General features: G+C 44.9%; 1 protein-coding gene and 1 long non-coding RNA gene across 2 annotated transcripts in view; one reads left to right on the forward strand and one right to left on the reverse strand.

The window, feature by feature from the left end:
- Positions 1-402: 402 nt before the first annotated feature.
- On the reverse strand, positions 403-4211 carry LOC126545798 (uncharacterized). Its single transcript, XR_011892793.1, has 3 exons — positions 4131-4211; positions 3620-4049; positions 403-3409 (listed from the first exon to the last, which is right to left on the reverse strand). It is a non-coding gene; the product is annotated as an uncharacterized lncRNA (long non-coding RNA).
- A 1234-nt stretch (positions 4212-5445) lies between these two features.
- LOC126543284 (uncharacterized) overlaps positions 5446-19312 on the forward strand; it is a 98679-nt gene continuing 84812 nt past the window's right edge. Inside the window, exons 1-2 of the mRNA XM_055061813.2 lie at positions 5446-5463; positions 8701-8753. Of these exons, the coding sequence (XP_054917788.1) occupies positions 8709-8753 (45 nt within the window). The 5' untranslated portion in view covers positions 5446-5463; positions 8701-8708. The remainder of the gene's footprint in view (positions 5464-8700; positions 8754-19312) is intronic.

Genomic DNA, 19312 nt, shown 5'->3' on the forward strand with positions numbered 1-19312 from the left:
ACTACAAAATATGCCCCTAATTTACGATGCTAACCTTTACTTTACTGTGCCATATTGATCAAGGTGATTGATATTTTTTCACATGCTGCCACACTACGATGATATTTGTCAACAAACACTACCCACTGTAGAGCCCGATGACTTTCATTTCAGCTTCTTGGAGTGTAATTTCACCAAACGCTGCCTACATTGCACTTAGCAAAAAGAACTATGCAAACTGTGTTTTTAGCTGCTTGGGCCGCAGCTTTTTAGACAGCAGCAGCAGTAAAGGCAGTGGATTATGCTGTTACATGCGACTATTGCCTCTGATTTATGCATTTCATTACTGAGGCCTTTAACTTTTACATACACTCAGGTACAAGCGTTGTTTTGCGTTTATGTTTCTCCAACGTTGAACAGACATTTGTGCCCAAAGTGGTTCACATTTATTGTATGTTTCGACAGCAATGTACAAGACTAAACATAATGCACATGATCAAATAAGGCTTTCACTTGGATCAAAGTATTGTCTGCTGCACCTTGATCTCCTGTAATGACACGCCAAGTAATTTTTTTCCGCGCACCAGCATCAGCTTGAAGTGTTATTAAAACATGTTTGACTAGTCCGCAAGTTCAGCAAGAAGGGCTGCGCATGTTTTGCACTCATGTATTTGTTGCACCAGAAGCACGGTGAGATTGAAAAGTGGAAGCTTTGGTACAAAAATAAGACATTAGAACTGAAGTGAATCTTTTCTGTATAATTGGCGAGTCACACTCATTTTTGAACTGTAGGGACCAGCTACTTCTCTGCATGTCAGAAGTACCTCTCCTACTGTATAGTTTTGTGTTTTTCAGGGTTTATTAATAGCATTATACATCAGAAAAGTGATTTCTCACTGTACTTCTTTTTAGTGCATGTAGTATAACAAACATCTATTCGAAACATTTGGCCTGATCACTTTTGCATTGGCATGGTCTCCACACTACGGACAGTTGCAGCAACTTCTTTCGGATGACGCTCACCTTGTCTGTTACCCAAACAATTAAAAAAACTACCAGCCACATTATTTTTTTCGGATTTCACACTGTTCACACAAGGAAAAGCCAGTTATTTCTTTTCCAGAGACTACCTAGAGTGGACCAGCATTTATTGTGCTGAATTGCCTGCTTGGCTTACAGTAGGAATGGGGCAGTGTCTGCACAGTTTTCTAATTGATCTCAGCAACCTCAGAAGTTTTGTACACATGTAAAGTAAGGCTAGCCATAAGAACAGCAAAGGTGACCAAAGGATTTTGTGAATTCCGAAGCCAAGAAAATCTAGAATTAGTGTGTAGTGTGAAATGTAATAGAATTACATGTAGTGTGAAATGAAATAGAACATTGTGCGAGCTACTATTATAAGTGCAGACTGAGCATCAAATGCTGCCCACATGCTTATGCTGCTCTGGCACTTATCATAGGTGCAATTAACAAAAAGCTAATTTTTGAGCTAAAGTAATGCACAAACAAGCCAACAAGTAGGAGATTATGAAGAATTCAAACAAGTTGTGTACACAATATCCGTAGTATCCAGTGTGGAAAAGGTCACTTGATCATTTAGTTGTGCATTGAGCTGGTCAGTGAATTCAGTGTCCAGGCCACTTGGCAATAATATACCATTGCTCGACTCAGCAAGTACATCACTCTCGGAACAAGCAAGGCCACTTTCCGATTCATTTAGGATAGGCAGTGCCTGCGCCATCACAGATGTGTTCTCGAGGTCAGGCTCGCTCAAGCCTGAAATGGTCAGGAAAACTGCTGGTTCTGGCAAGTCTGTGCAAGCCTCCGTCATTTGCTTGTCATCGGATGGTGCCTTGGCAATTTCAGTGTCGCCCTCTGGCAGTGAAGCACTTTCAGCTGTTACACGATTAGCAGTAGCAGGTAAATCACCGGTACTACTTGCCATCGCATCCTTTGGATGCTTGTCTGAAACATGTTTTTTGTAAACACTGAATTCATTGCAGGCAAAACTGCACTGCCTACATGGGTACATTTTCTTTCCACCATGTTTTTTAGTGTTAAGGATATGTTTACGCATGTTTTCTTGATTGCTGCAGCGATAGCTGCAGTAAGGACAGCTGTAGGGTTTGAGGCCAAAGTGAATGCGGCTGTGCCGCTGCACATGGCCCCTGCGTGAAGACTTGTAGTCACAATGGGAGCACTGAAAATGCTGTTCACCCATGTGCTGTCTCCGATGACTTGGAGGCAACTGGCCCTTCCTGTTACTTCGATGGCAACTATTGCAAATAAACTGGAGTTTTGGGTTCAATGGGCGCTTTCTTCTGCAAACTGACACTGCACTTTTATGGGCACACTTCTGATCAGGGACACTGTGACACTGTCCAATGAAGTCCTGTTGCAACACAGGGGTGCTGGCTGCAGGAGAAGGGGGCTGCGAGCCAGCCTTGCACCGGTGAACAGCAAGCTCATGCCGACGCAGCATGCTGCGACGCACAGCCTGAAAGTGACAATGGGTGCAGTGAAATTTCCTAAGTCCTAAGTGGTGCTTAATGTGAATGTTCAGAGTACTGCGATGGGCAAAATGTTGATCACATATATGACATGCAAAGGGCTTTTCACCAGTGTGTACGTGCATGTGCAATTTCATGTAGGGCTTGCTGATTAGCTTCCGGCAATGTGGACAAAAGAGTCGCGGTGCGATTTTGCGCTGCTTCGGCACATTTGTGGCTCCCTCCATGGCTCCAAGCTCATTAGAAGCAGCAGTCGCTTTAGATGTCTTAGATGCTGTCGAGCTTCCATACAGGAACTGCTTGCTTGCTTGCCTCGAAATTGTGCAGCGACGTTCATGAAGCTTGAATTCACAAGTAGTTAGAAACTGGGTTTTACATGCAACACAATGCAGTACTGGTTGTTGACTTTGCACTGGTGTAGTGCTCCGTTTAAGAGTGCCCTGAATGGTTTGTTTGGCATGTCTTGAAGCAGCATGCTGGGAATTCATAACTACATTAGAATGCCTGTCTGGCGCCGGTGACTTATCCAGCTGAACTTCTGCACCATTACCGCCAATACACTGGTTTGCAGACGATAGCCGAGTTGTAGAAACAGCAACGTGCTTGTCGTGTTGCTGCTTACTTTGGGGAGAGTCAGAAGGGCATTTGCGGCGTCGCTTTGCTATGTCACGGACCTTGCACACTTTGTCTGTCTTCGTGCATTCCTGGCCTTTCTCCTGAATTGGTGCTATCGAGGGTACTGCACATCGTTGGCTGGATTTTATTCTAGCTGTTGTAATGCCACCGCTTCGCTTGAGATGGTACAAAGTTTCTTTGTGTCTCAATAATGTAAACTTATTGCGATAGTGTCTGTTGCATGGGATACAAATGAATCCTTCCGGAATGGCAGCAGGTTCCTTTGTAGCTTGTGATGGGAGCTCCTGCATGCAGGCATACCCAAAATGTTAGCGTATGCACATAATCTTAGGAGCACAGCATTTCTGTATTACGTTTGCCTGAAACGCAACCGAACTAGAATGCCGATTTACTTAAGGTTTTATAAAAGAGTAAATCCACTGTAGCACTTCTTAAAAAAAGGTTTGCCAGTTACTTTATGTCTCAAACACTACGCAGCTTCACGTCTAACTCACCCCGTGTTGAGGCACCGCCTTCCAGTCGGAACGAGCGGTCGGCCCCCAGCCAGGTTTCCACTTGCCGCCCGTGTGCGACGTCGGTGGGTAAAGGTCATTGTCGCTGTCTTCACCGTCTTCCAAGTCGTAATCTGCGTGGTCTACTTTTGTGGCAGTAGTTGGAATAACAGCTTGGATGCTTTGAAGCTCGAGTGAAGAAAAAAAATCGTCCGCCCGCAGTGATGACGGCTCATATGGATGTTCGGCTGTTGGTGACGCCACGGATGTAAGTGCACTGTCATTACGCACAATTTTGTAACAGTGCTGCTTGCGATGCGCGATGTAGTTTTTCAGACCGGAGATTGTTGCGCTGCACTTAAGACACAAATGCGTGTCGTCGTCTTCAGTGTCGTACATCGAACCGCTATTCCAGGACCGGTATCAACTTGACCTGAAAGTGAAGATCGTAATGGTACTTATACTACAGTTGACAACGTAACATCATTACTCCATTTAAAGATAAACCTATTACCTATTCTTAAAGATAGCCACCACTTGAATACCATAAGCATCCAGTGTACAACTCGGCAAAACTAAACCCCACTATCAAAACCATCCAACCATGCATGTTGTCAATGGCTGGTCGGCTGTCAACACTCAAAGTAGGGCCAGAGCACCCGTGTGGGATTCTAGCTCTACACGTTTCGACATTGCACTGTGCCGTACGGTTATTAGTGTCCTGCATTAGAGTGTACTACACTCTACCTGCATCGTGACTAGCATGGAGGAAGGTATCCCGTGTTTTCGATGTCGACGGTTTTATAAAAAAAAATAATGAAAGATAAAAAATATCGACGTAGGAACGGCTCTGCGTTGGCGCCAAGCTTTCTCACCGTAGAAATATAGGTCGGAAAGTGATATGACAAGGTCGTATTTTTATTAGGCGCTGTTCTACTTCAAAACGTTGCAATAAGGCGTAAGCTGTCCTCCGAGATTTCGGCGTTCCGTAGTTTCAAAACGTATCGCTCTGTAGTGGCGAAATACGTGTTTTTTTTGTTTTTTTTTGTGCACTAGTTTGGCCACTCGTCCTCAGACAAGCAAAACGCGCTGCGCACAAAATCAGATGTGCGTGAACGGTCAAGAAAAAGGCCCGATAGTAATGAGCAAACTGTAAACGCAGTAAAGGCTTCAAAACAGCCACAGGTACCAGGACACAACCAAGACAAGTAAGCAAGTGTTGATATTCATCGCAACCATAGAGGTAATTACGTACACAATTACACTAGTGCATTAAATCTATGGTACAATTTATAGTTACGTGATTACATAGAGTTTCTCACATGTAATATAGTGAGAAACTCTATGCGTATTGACTATGCTATGCGTACTTACTGACCCGTGGTACTAACTGTACTGATAGCAGCAGCTGCTTGAGAACCTTTGGAGTTGGTTCTTGATTATCCGCCCCCTTTTACGCTCTAAATTCGATAAGTAGAGTCTACATCATTCTCCCGATAATGAAAACTAATCGTATCAATCTCCAAGGCCATGCTTTTGCGGCGGACGCAAAGTTTACGTCATGGGCGCCATCAATTTAAACCACCTTGTTGTTGCTTATATAAACGGGGTACGTCAAAATAACTACCGCCAAATTTGAACCTCCTGAAGGCTGAAGGTTGGTCACATTCAAACTTGCATCTTGTGACTGCCGAACTGTCGTCGCTGTGAGGCGGAGTGTTACTTCAACAGGCTCATCGTGCGTTCTACTTCTATTCGTACGTAGTGACCGAATTATATATATAGCTTTCGTTCTGACGCCATTCAAATACCCTATATTTTAAGAAGGCAACTGGCGAAACACCGGAGTGAGTTTGTGCCTACTTGTACTGCTTGATGATATTAGCAGTCGACCAGTACACACTATAACGGTTGCTGTTTGCGAGTTTTGGCGCATCTGCGGCTATCACATTGTCGGTGACCGAGACAATGTTATTCACTGTCAAAAGACGTTAACCTTTATTGGTTGCGGCGTGTGGGCCCATCAGATTGTTCTCCACGGTATTGTCATGTTATCCAAAATCATATCTGATGTCAAGCTTAAATAAACTCATTTGACAATTCGGCACTTACTAATGAATTCATTTCTTGAGGAACAGTGGTGTATTTAAAGAACAAAAAATTAATTATGGGGTTTTACGTGCCAAAACCACGATCGATTATGAGGCACGCCGTAGTGGGGGACTCCGTAAATTTGGATCACCTGGGGTTCTTTAACGTATACGGGTGTTTTCGCATTTCGTCCCCATCGAATTGCGGCCGCCGTGGCCGGGATTCGATATCGCGACCTCGTGTTTAGCAGCCCAACACCATAGCAACTAAGCAACCGCGGCGCGTAGCGGCGTATTTTGCTTAGATTGATTTGTGCGAAACATTTATGGGAAGAGCTTTTGTTTGTGTCTTTTAATGGTGGAGCGGCCGGTGATAAGTACTAAAATTTGCGCAAGTACTAGATTGTGCCTTGGAATTATGATCCGAGTGTTAAATGGTTCTTCGTAATAAGATCACATTTGTCTGTTTGCGTGTATTTTATTAACATTCAGAGTATTGTACACGACCGCGGAATGAAAATAATTTTGTATTTTCAGCGGTTTGCACTCTCAGAGAATGCGACTTTATCGTGAAAAGCAGATGCTGTTTTTATAGTTAATAAATACTCTTGCGAAATGTCACTAGGTGTTTTGGTACATGGTAGGCCAGTTGAAAAGACAGGCGTACGAAACATGGACACAATCAATCAAATAATATAAATGCAACATAAGTGGCTAAAAGGAGAATATAATCATAGTGTAGCCGCAGCCCTTCGAATCGGGTTGTGTATAGATTCGGCCAGAAGTAGTAGCAAAGAAAGATCACATAGTAAATAAGTATTGAGGTCCTATAGTTACAAACTGCAGGTGGGACCTACTGTATTAATGCAATAAAAAGGTAACATTGTGAGCAAATCATAGGCTAAAATCTATATGTTAGCAGCTGCAACAACAGTAAAAAAATTCAATGGCTAGCGTAAAAATAGTTATGGAACACAGTTTAAAGAAGTTAATGGAATGCAGTGAGAGAAATGGAAATGACACTAAAAATGCTGGTGTTTGTGTTGTCCTTTTCCTTCCTCTTGGGTCTGCATTCTACATGCCTGCCTTTTCATACCATGAATCCATACCAACTTGCCTAGCTTTCTGTCATTCTAAGGATGCTTACAACTCTGTTATGCTTTTATGTCGTCTCTTGTATCTCTGCTGGTATTATTTCTTTTTCTAGCTTACACTGCTATCGTTTTCCAAGCAGAGCTCCTATGTCAATAAGCATGCTCGTCTCTAACCATGCCAGAACAAACTCAAGGCATCGAATGTTCAATAATGACACTATAAGGTACCATGTTGAGTCATAAATGCCACCTGGAAGCCCACACCACGAGGTGTTTTCATCAAGTTGATCAGCTGGTTGGGTAGATCCACATCTGTTTAGTTATATTGTAGCATCTGAGGGAGATTTGGGTCGTATAAACATCCAGATTTTCTAAACATGGAAAATGGTGAGAAAAATAACATGACATAGTGTCCCGCTCTAATAAGGAAAGTCAGCATCTCATTGACTGAAGAGTTTAGTGATGTTACATAATGGTTTCTTGCCTTTGCACCTTGTAAACCTCTGGAATCCTTCACATAAACTGTGAAGGTGATCGCATTTTGTATGGAACATATCCACACCATTCTAGCACTTGGTAGCATCTCAACAGCAGCAATCTAACAGAAGTAGATTCCACTCCACCTGTTTTCTTGTGTATTAATAGCAAGTTTTGGAAATGGAGGATCCAGGGGCCATTTTGACCAGGCATACAAAAGAATGCAAAAGGCACACAATGGAATTTAGATTTTTGAGTGCACAAAGCTACTTGGGGACATTAGTTCTAAAACTCCTTAATACTAGCAGTAGCAATACAGCCTAGGGTATTCAGTGTCTTGCACTCATGAAATACTTTAGTTCATTGTTTTAACAATGTACCAAAGTATTCTAAGCCATTTCATTGGCAGTGCAGAACCATGGCCCCTAACAGTACACATGCTATGAAAAGTGTTATCAAATTTTTGTCACAATGAAAACAAAAAAAACATTCTGTTGCTCCACCTCACAAATCTCTTTCTTACCAATATTTTTTCGAATTATTGTGTCTCTTAAGAAGCTAGTGAGATTGGCAAGCAGTAATTAATTTATAACAGCCCTTGTAAGTAAGTTTTAAGTGTTTACTTAAATGAAAATGTTACTTCCTAATGTTTTTTTGATTGAAAGTAAGACTTCACTCATTGGGTCAATATACTGCATTTGTCACTCAATAAACATTAAAAACAATTTGAAATCTAATTACCTTTCTTCTAAGTCAGTGTTTAGCATGTTAGCATCATTACTATTTTATGGTAAAGTTATTTTCACGACAATAAAGGTCCATTCTTTTGCTCTCTTTTGTAATCTGTAGATCACTTTATCTAGAAGACAGGTGCACTCACAAAAAAAAAAAGTATCAAGGCTCTGTTTCTGCACACTGGTGCACAAATTTGCCTTGCCACTACTGTGTTGCTTCATGAATGTAAAGCTGCTTCCCAATTTAACAACACGAGTGGCTGTTATTCATAGCATAGATGTTCATGATAAATATGGCATGGGGTTGGCTGGCATGTGGCAAAGGGGGGAAGGAAAATTTTCAAGGGTAAAGAAGGGAACTCAGTTCTGGGGATGTATATGCACATTCTCTCGGTTGTGAGAGAGGAGTTGAACTGATGACAAGTTGCTCTGCAACACTTTCGAGCCTTGTTCACTCCTCTCGGAAGCATTTAGAGCATTTCTCTTCATTTGCGCACGAAATGAAGTTGAATGAAGACATTAAGTGTTTATACCCAACATGAAAATTTGTTTTGTATATACCATCATAGGTTGGCATGCTTCGTGTCATCTGATTAAACTTGCTTTTTGAGAATTTGAGTCTCAACTATATGTAGCTATACTCAGGATTTTCTGGACAGACAATAATATATTGTTCCTCTCATCACCAGATCCCAAAATGATTGATGACCTCATTCCAGAAAAGAAAGAGAATCTGCCTCCGGTGAGTTAGCATAGAAAAATTTGCACTTCTGTTTAGGTGCTCCTCATAACGTGGCCATGTACTTTTAAAAGGAGTATAAAGACTGTAGTGTGGCCAAGTACTCATTTAGTGTCGTCCATTCCAATGAAACAACTTAGCTGCCCCTTTTAAATAGAGACAACTGGGAACATAGCAAAGCAAGCATATCTGCTTCGACCAGTGACGTGATGTGAAGTCTTCTGCTATTAAGTATCTTTAATGTTGGATTGAGTTTTGAAGGTTGAGTGGCAGCTGCATAAATTGCTGAATAGTTTGTGTTTGTTTGGCTAGTTGGAAGTAGCTGCACAAGCTGAGCATTGTAATTAATATATTGCTTGCCATAGGTGCCATTCCAGAGCACCGTTCATAGGATTCACATGCTGTTGGAGAGAATATTAGGCAGAAACAGCATGTTTTCACTGTGATGATTGGTGTCTGTAATGATCACGTCTGTAAAATCGCAGTAGTGTATTATTGATTTCACTGACCTCTGTGCTAGAGAAGATCACTACGTGGCAGTGCATTTGAAGTGATGTGTTCATACGTAGTACCGTCATCTGGTGTAGCATGCTATGCGTATGGCCAGGCAGACATCTTCAGCATCTGTTAAAGAATGTTTCTCTCTCACTGTGCAACAACGCAAGAATTCACTGTGAATTTCTTATGCAGTTGCCTCCAAATTGCTGCAGTGCAATATTTATGAAAGCTTCTTGGTGCACCCATGTGTATACTAACTACAGTGAAAGCATTTTGTCCTTTGCTGCTGCTTTGCAGCATGTCCTGGTGCAAGCCAGAGGTGTGACAGCCATGATTCATGTTATGTTTATGTTGCAAGCTCTATGTGAAATGCATCTGACTCAGCAGCTCACAGCTTGATAGCTTGTCACAAACCCATCAACTGATGTATTTTCTACAAGCTACCACATGCTACAGTGATTTTGTTTCATCTTTGGGTGACTGTGCTGCCTACTGTTGGAGAGGGCTAAGTAGCTATTGGAGTCTTCGAGATTAATAATTAAATAATCTCCTGCCACCCTTTTCTAGTGATGCCGGCAACTGCATACCCTTGTGTTCTGTCTATTCTCAGATCTCCTTTAAATTCACGATTTTCTGAAATCATTATCATCATTACCATGGTGTCGCGACCAAGAGTGCCTACCATTTCATAGTAAAATATTTAGCGCGCACAATTGGCAAGGACAGAGTGAAGGGAGACACTACTATGAATTCGTACCAACTCGCCCAACTATGAGTTCTGCTGCAGTGCCTACCAGAATACATGCAATGCCCAGCTAACTAGTTCATTGTGATAGCGTAGTTTTTTTTTTTTCTCTGATACTTTTCATGTGTCATTGCTGCAGAGCTGGTCCATTGTTTTATGATCGGAAGTATATGGCACTTGCTTAGAATGTAGGTTTTTAATTTAGTTATACTCCTGATTATACACTGCAGTGCTTATTTGCCAGATCATCTGGATATGTGCTGTGGTGGGCAAATAATGGGATGGTGTGGTTAAATTGCCTTGTTGCCTTTTGAGGTTCTGGAGGACTGCTTGCACGTATGCTCTATGCATCAGTAATATTGACTCGTTGGTACACTATAAGATGTTATGCTCCAGCATTTCCAATGTGCTAGTGACTCTGTGGTTAGTCTTTTCATGTCAAGATACTTTTGCCATGGCATTGCTGCCATTCATGAAGCAAGTATTTAGAACATGGCAACTGACCGTGGGTGTGTGGCAGGTGCCCAGCATGAATTCGGGCATTCGCTACTCACCATTAAAGAGGAATATAAAGTTCAGGTGAATTGCTAATTAGGCTTTTGAAATACTAAAAAGATCAGTTTAAGATGAGTGGAGACATGACAAGCCAGAAGAAAGGCGACAAAAGAATGAAAGACACATGGCATTGCCGCTTTGAACGTTCTTGCCCTAGTTCTTGGTGAAATCACGGATTTCAAGTGTTTGCTGGGGCCCAATTAAATTTTTGTTCATAAACAAGGATTACACTGCATTCTAAAGCAACCAAAGAATCGCCCTAGTAATAATTTGGAACGTTACCCACAGAAAAATGGCCCATACACATGAAAATATGTTCAAATTAATGATGTCGCACTGATGTATTGGCACTGTCATTGTGATATGAAATTCGGAAAGGGAAACCTCAGCCTTCATTTTCTTTGCCAGTAACCATCACTTTCCCACCAAATAAATGCAAACAATGTCTCAACTGGTTTAGTGCTGCTTTTTAGTGTCCCTTTTAAGGGAATGCAGTCTACCACTAAATATATCAAGGTTGACTAACCAGTGAGACCATTTTGACTTTATCTCTTGCTTTGTAGGAAATATATTGCAGTTCATCATTCCTGGCAAAAGAGATGGCTTTACATGCCTTTTGCACAGGTTATGAGATGTTCTCTGTAGTGGTAACACATGCGCACACACACACACGGCAGGCAGGTGGACCGGCAGACAGAATTGGGCTCTTGGCGAAATTATTACGTTTATGCCAATCCTACTGACAGTGACCGCCATTTTGGCATCTGTTGTGTGAAGTCAGGAACTGTAGTGCTGCCACGGTGTCAACTGCTTCGAAAGAGTCAGAAACCTCATCGGACGTCTTGCTCCGCGCACCCAGCAGTGCAGCAAGAGCATCGCCAGGAGGTGTGAAAACCGGCTGCTTCAAGCATAGAGTCTCTATGCTTCAGGCTTACTGGAGTGCACGGTAGCTGCTCGCAGCATCTGGCATTGCACTCGTGTTGCATGATGCTTGCTTGTCCAAGTATAAGTTTTGTTACCATTCAACAACAACATTGCCCTTTCACGATATACGGCCTACAGCACCGGAGAACGTCCAACTGTGGCATCAGCACGAACCTTACACTTGCAAAAATAATCCACCATCATGCAACCATTCTTCGGAAAAAGCATATTTTGAAGGTAGCGCATTTTCATTGCAATTGTTGCGAATGCAAAATTATCTCAACAAATTTTTATGTGATTTATCGGTGTAGTTAAGGAGAGCAGCCCGAGGTTGTACCAGCAGGAGCTAGGGTGGTATCTTTCGGCAATATTTCATTGTTTCAATGGCACTCTTTGGCCATGTCTAGCAATTGTGCCATTAAACATTATACATCATCATCATTGTTTCATTGCCCTAAAATTAGTGTGCGTTAACGTATGAGATATTATGACTCTTACTGTGGCAGTTACTGGCATTTATTGTGAACGATTGCATCTATTTATGCCTTCTCTTTTTTTCTGTCCACCTTTGAGTGCTGCCTAAGGTCGTGGAATTGCAGAGCCAGTATTTATGCTCAATGTTGTAGAGAAATTGAGACTGACCTTTGTTTATGGCGTTATAACACATAACTATATCAGTAACCTTATCTGTGACTCTGTGGTGGATGGTGCCTTAAGCTAAGCAAGGCTTCAGCCTCTTTATTTCTTTTTCCATTTGCTACTTGCTGCTTGGCTGAGCCACTTTAACAAGAAACTAATCCTTGTGATAAAAAAAAGCTAACTAATCAGGTTACTTTGTGCAAGGCTTGGCAGCTAGTTTGTGACATGCTGCTGCCTGTAGTATGTAGGCTGCTTACAATCTTTGAATGCATGCACATTGTGCTAAACACACATTGGCCTGCTTAATTCAACAGCAGTAATCAAGTTGTACAGTGACCCTGATGGCTACAGAAGACAGAAGCCCTCCAAAATCCCATTCCTTGAATACATCAGTAGGCACTTCCGCTACAGCACTGTCTGTCCCTTGGCACATCGCAGGCATCCTTGCATATAGAACCCGCTCACTTGTCACGTTACCTGCAATATAGTACACAAGGCGAGCATGACTGCATGCATTGCTTTGCGTAGTCAGTATATGTGTAGTCAGTATTGTAATTGTCACAAATTTTTTTCGTTTCATTGCGATAGCAATTATATGGACACTCCAGGCACTTTTCTGCCGTCGCCGCTGCCACACGCCGTATGCTGTATGTGCGAATAAAAGCGTGCGAAGGTGAACCTGGGATCGCTGCACAATCTCACTCCCGCAACGAAGGAAGTGCGCCGTCGTCCGTTGTGCGCAAGGCTCCAGGGGGAGGGTAGGGAGGGGGAGGGGTGCGTTCTGCTCCCGGCGTTCCGGGCCGCTGTATCTTGAAAGATATCTGCGACGGGTACACAGCCTGCCATGCGCTGTTTTCGGGGCTTAGTTCGCCTTTATGCGAGAGGCAGCATGAAGATCAATTCGCTACCTGCTGCTGCCGCGCTTCCTCACTCCAGCGTTTTGACAGTGAGCTTACGTGGTCTGTGCTCATGTTTGCTCGTGCGCGCGTGACACTGTGCTTGTTAATTTAGTTAGTATGCCCGTGTTTAAAACCATATACGGTCGATAAAACTACTATCCTTACTTTGTAAGCTGTCCACTAACTTCCTATCGCAGTCGATGCTTCGCATTTCGGGTGAAACTGCAACTTTTTATGACATACTTAATACTAATTAACGCACGATAACACAAGGGAGCTTTGCAGATAAAAAAAAAACATGTGGAGCGGTAATCTATGAATGTAACTACTCTGGTTCTGTCAATCTCATCCTTGTTTTCTTCACTCGAATGCTCAAATGCCTCTTGCATATCTCAACAGCCGACCAGTCCCCTGCGCTCTCGACCTAGTGGAGGGATTGCGCAAGGCGTCGCTTCCGGGCAAGGGAAATGCGCCGCGTTCTTCACAGCCGCCCTAGCCGAAGCGCTCATGCGAAAACAAAGTAATGCATGGTAACAACATCGTTTTTCCAGCTCCTACAATCGCTTCCGGTGCTTGCAGTACATAAAAGTGTGGCCTTCGAGATCTAGCTTCGGTATACGGTTCTGCGATATACAACAAAAAATGCAAATAGAAGTTTTCTACCGCACCAAATGCGCTGAAATTTCGTGAACTTGTCGTGGGACCCGTAAGCATGCCATGTGTAATCAAAACTCGAAAACTGGGTGTCATGGCCACTTTTAAAGAATGTTCCTTGCTTTTTTTACTATGCATGTGCAGTAGAATGCCATTGTTACATTCCTATTCATTACATTTTCCCCGCTCTGAAGTAGCGGCTCCGCTTAGTTTCCATTGGGCCATGTTTATTAGCTTCCCATTTGTTACGTTTGCCTTCCTTGTTACATACGTAAACTGACGGCTGTAAGAGTTGGAGGACAATCCCACCGCTAGCAACCAGTTGTAAGGTTTAGACATAGTTGAAGGGAGGGACTTCCCATCACTGGCTACCAGTTGTACGGGCTGTAGTCGGGCATGAAATAAGTGGTAGCTGGCCCATGCCATCGTCCAACTCACCCACGCTTGAGACGTGGTTGTAGGGAGGAACTTGCTCTCATCGAGAACTAGGAGTACGGGATTTATTTACAGTATTTACATTACGACAGGAGGTACATTTCAACACTCTAGCATGACTCCCAAATTGAGCATGAAAGATGAAGCACATGAGCACACGAGGGAGCACACGAGGGAGCACCATTAGCAGCCGACAAACTGCTGCTTAAAAACCCTCCATCCTCCCTAGATAACTAGGTGAGGGAAAACTGCTGTCCAACTTTCGTGCAATCTGACCGTCCACAGTCTTTGGAGGCATAGTCGACCCGCCTTTGAGGGGGAAGGCTCACACACTCACATACGCACTTTGAATTCCCAGAACCCACCGAGTTGAGCGGGTCCTCGTAGCCAGGTTGTCACGCTTGACCCCAACAGGTGCGTCTTCCAGAGCTGACTTCTCAGGTAGCCTCCACGACTCTCAGCAGACTGTGACGAATTCTGGGGCCCGTGAAAACGCACCGCAAGACGCATTTTTCCAGCAGCTCTCTTGCTGCAAGTAGACCATGAAGGCGACAGCGAATCAAGTAACAATATTCGGTCCGCCGAACGTGGCTAGACTCGCTGGCTCATCGAAGGAGGCGCATGGTTGATTAAGTTTGCTGTGGTCTCCAGTTCTCCGAAGGAGGTGGATGGTCGGTTAACTTTGCGGGCGTCGCCAGTTCTCCAAAGGAGGTGCATGGTCGGTTAACATTTCTGGCGTTGCCAGTTCTCCGAAGCGACTTGTCGCAGCGCTCCGCGAAAGGTTCGAAGGTGGCTTCTCCGAAGGACGCCACCCCCGCAGGCCGATCGTAACACGGCGCACCACTGACGTGGCATCGTGCGTCAGCGGCACTTACATTGACCGTCGCATGTCACCGCTGAAAGCGGTCATTTCATAGAAGCTGCCATGCGGCGCAGAAGGATCGCCGGATCACTGTCACTTCGTACAGATCATCGCTGGTCGCCGATCACAACATGGTTCATGAAAAGGACTGCCAAGGAAGAAGGCACAAAGGGTTGCCCTACTCCGACGTTTTCAGACGCTTCCTCATGACCTTCGCTCTTAAAACAGTTGCACCGTCTGGGGTGTTTATCTGTCCTACAACGATAATCGTCATCTGCCTTGCTTGCGTTTCCTTTCATGAAAACGCTACGCTCGCTACTTTCTGTCGAGAATGCTATGTCACGCTGATAACGCGCGTACCGTTCACGACCTGGAAGTACCGGGCTTACAGCGTTAAACAAAAAAAAAAAAAAACCAATATGCGGGTAAGACAGATGATTATTGTTGTGGGACCAGGTACGACCCCAAAGGGTGTAAATTTTTATCTGCGTTTTATTTTTATTTTTTTGTAGCTAGATGGTGCGCGATATGTTAAACAACCAAAGCGGTTCTCTGCGTCCTCTAATAGGATTTCGTTTACCCGTGGCTGAGATTTTAGGGCGGACGATTGCGATGAGAGTTCCGTCCACAGATCCCACAACTTCGAGAATCTTGCCGCGGTCAAGGACGCGTTCTTGACAGCGGCTTTCTCCTGCACCGTGGATAAAAATCTCACACCCGTTTTCGGTTTCCCTCAACCGTAATGACCCTAGCGACGGCGGTAATGATGCGACTGACTTACGGTTGCGACAACCCAATAGCTTCTACATTCCAGACGCACTGCTGAAAGCAACCCGCGGGGAAAAAAAAAAACGCAGCGCGCACACTTACGTTGCAGTGTTAACGCTACTAAATCTTGTGGTCCGTGAAATTCTAGCTCGTCGCAAATCCATCGCACTCCGTTTTTTTGCAGAGCCTAATAATGCCTTCGGAACTCTCCTTCGCTCATGTCGGACGCGTCGCGCCGTTGGCCCTTGTCGCGCCGTTGTCTTTGGCCAACGCTCGCCAGTAACACAACCAAAGAAGCCGCTATCGGCGTCTCCCTCTTCGTGCCGGTCAGCGCTAGACTAAGCCACATTGCCCTAGCAACCCCCGAGGTCATGCTCGCGACCGCGCGCGAGCCACGGCCGCTGGACTCCAGCGAACCACTTCTCTGCGGTTCCGCTCGTCGAGACGAAGGGTTCGCTTTCCAAATGATTGACAACCTGTGTGACGACCAGCAAATTTGTAGTCACGGCCGCCAGGGATGAAAACGAAGCGCCGACCAATGGCATTCGTGAGAGCGAACAGATTCCAAAGCGAACCGTCACAGAATATGGCCCCAAGCTTGTTACAGCTAACTGGAATGTTAATCAAGGCAGCACTGACCGGCTTGTCTTCTCCAACCTGGAAAAATGGTTTCACACCACCTTACAGCCCTGTAAATTTCTATTATGTATTGAAGGCCATTGTCGTGCGTTACCCTCTACACTCTAAAAAAAAGTTTGCACCCTTTGAGGTGTATCTCTGCCACACAACGATAATCGTCATCTGCCTTGCTTGCGTTTCCTTTCTTGAAAACGTCGCGCCCGCTACTTTTTTGTCGGGAATGCTATGTCATGCTGATAACGCGCATGTCGTTCGTTAGTGGAAAGTACCGGGCTCGCAGCGTTGAAGAAAGGAAATGCGGACAACACAGATGACGATTATCGTTCACTCTTAGAAAAATTTACACCCTTTGGGGCGTATCTTGTCCCACAACAATAATCGTCATCCGTCTTGCCCGCGTTTCCTTTCTCTAACGCGGCGAGCCCGGTACTTCCCAGTCACGAGCGGCATGCGCGTTATCAGTGTGACGCAGCATTCTCGACAGGAAAGTAGCGAGCGCCGAGTTTTCAGGAAAGGAAACGCAAGCAAGGCAGATGACGATTATTGTTGTGGGACAAATTTACACCCCGAAGGGTGCAACCGTTTTAAGAGTGTTGTGTGGCAAATATACACCCCAAAGGGTGCAACTGTTTTTAGAGTGTACTTGGTCTTTCTATAACATATTTTCTTCTCAATATGTTTTTGAGTGTTGTGTGATTCTGTGTGCCAGTCTCGTGTTTCTGGGTATTTACTTTTGTACAATTGTTTATTTTATATTTGTGTTTTGTACAAGCTTTACACTTGTTCTGAATGTCTTTGCCTATTGTATTTATTTTCCTGCCTGTATATACTGATATTTACTTAAAGAATCCCTGTCCCAACTAACCGTTGGCTAGTGATGGAGATGCACATGCAACAATCTGTCTTGTTATAACGGACATGATATCAATAAATTGAAGCCTCACATATTCCTTACCGCTGGGGACAAACAAAACAAAGTAAAAAAAAAATAAACAGGGTAGTCTATTGTTCAGCTCGAGCCTTTCTGCGAGACTTACAGTGCGCAATTAAGTGTTGTGCCACTGCCGCCCAGGGCTCAGTCCCCGGCACGGAGGCCTGCTGGCCGTGCATCCACTGAACTTGACTCGCGCGCGAGGCGTCCGCGTGATCCGGGGCGGCGCCCCTTCGCCCCACTGCTTGCGGAGGCCGCGCTTGGGTGGGAGGAGGGCGGCAGGTTTGCGACATGTGGCTTGCGCTGCGAATAGCGTCCGCTATATTTAGGGCTCTTTGGGGTCGGGCATTGAGGTTTTCGTTCACTGACGCGTTCGGACGCGTGCAAAGCGGCGGCGGCTGAGTCGCGACGTATCCAGCCGCCCTGCCATGGGCAACCAGCCCGGTGTGGCCAGGATGGACACTTCGGACCCGGTGAGCCTCCGCGTGAGTGGTTAAACGGTACCGAGTTCTGCTGGCAAAAGGGTGACGGGGCTGCGGGACACGCCTTATTGGTGGACACGTAGCCGAAACTACAGAGCTCGGGAAGTGTGCGTCAATGACCATCCAAACTACGAATACTCAATAGTTTGCCTGCCCAAGTACTATAGCCGCCGACGCGTACGGGCCCACGTACTTCTGCTCCCACCGTGGAGGACATTTAGTCAGCCAGGCAGGCGGCCGTGCATGCAGTTGGTGCCAATGCCAAGTTCACGGGCGGCGCGCGGTGCCTCCGTCACGTGTTCTGTCGGATGCGGTGGCGACGCTTATGCTTGACCGCCCACGCCCCTCATCTCTTCCGTAATTGGTTTCTTGGTCGCGATACGTTGCTTGGTAAGGTGTACACGACTACATCGATGCGTGGTACACGCCTTGGCATCTCGACCCTATGTCAGAACCCGTGTGCACCTCAATGAATTCGACAGCTCAATGGCAAGTTGCGTCCAACTTGTATTGCACAATCAGTGGCATTGAAACTACGTCGAAAATCGCAACGCGTTCGTTCACCAGCATGTAGATGATGACAGCCAGAAAAATCCGGTCCATGTGTAATGCTTACGCTATACACGTGTCCACCATTTGAATGCACCCCGTTTTCTTTTAACACTACAGTAATGCCAGTGATTCCTTTAGGTTCACGGATCTGAACTCATTGAAAAAAATCACTTTCCTGGCACTTTGGTCATGTGTACAAAACGATGTGACAAAAAGTTCTGTTGCTCTTCCGCAAAAAAAATCACCCCTCACCAAGTTAGGACATTGCAGATAAGTCCGGCGCTTATATGACACGGTAACGATCGTGGCTTGAAAATGTTGCACATGCGCGCCGGGGCAATTGGCAATTTAAACGAAAACCTTCGCGCCCACATTTTCGGAGTAGCCAGTCTCTCCATCTGCAACATCAAAGATCAGGACGCTGTGAAAACGCGAAAAAGAAAAACACGGGATTGAACAGGCAGGATTGCCGTCGTGTATGCGCCTCGCTGCAAAAATTGAAGTGAAAAAAAAAGAGGAATAAAATAAAATGAGGTGAGGCTCTCTAACACGATATATGGTAAACGTCGAGGGAGATTAAGGTAGCTCAACTCCTCGCACTGTCGTCTCGCAAAGTTTCATTCGTTTTTATCTCCTTTCGGGAAATTGCAGCGGAATGCTCCTTGTAGCAGCGCCGTACAACCTCCAGAGCATAACAGTGATTTTAGGGATCATTAAAATGTCGGCGCGCACACTCGCGATCTGTGCCATACGTAGAACATATAGTGCCTAATGGCAACCCAGTGCTTGCCGCTCGAAACGTCAACATGGAGCCGCAAAGGAGGTTCTCCTTGGAAGCAGCACAAATTCACTTCATAGCAGCAGCGTTGGGGCCGACATCTTGCGAAGTTATCATTAAGTGACATTTGCAGGGTAACTGTGTTAAGCTCATTTGCTGGTGTAAAAGGTATGGGCAGCAACATGACCTTCACAAAGCAGT

The sequence above is a fragment of the Dermacentor andersoni genome, chromosome 1 (genome assembly GCF_023375885.2).
Source record: "Dermacentor andersoni chromosome 1, qqDerAnde1_hic_scaffold, whole genome shotgun sequence".
NCBI lineage: Eukaryota > Metazoa > Arthropoda > Arachnida > Ixodida > Ixodidae > Dermacentor > Dermacentor andersoni.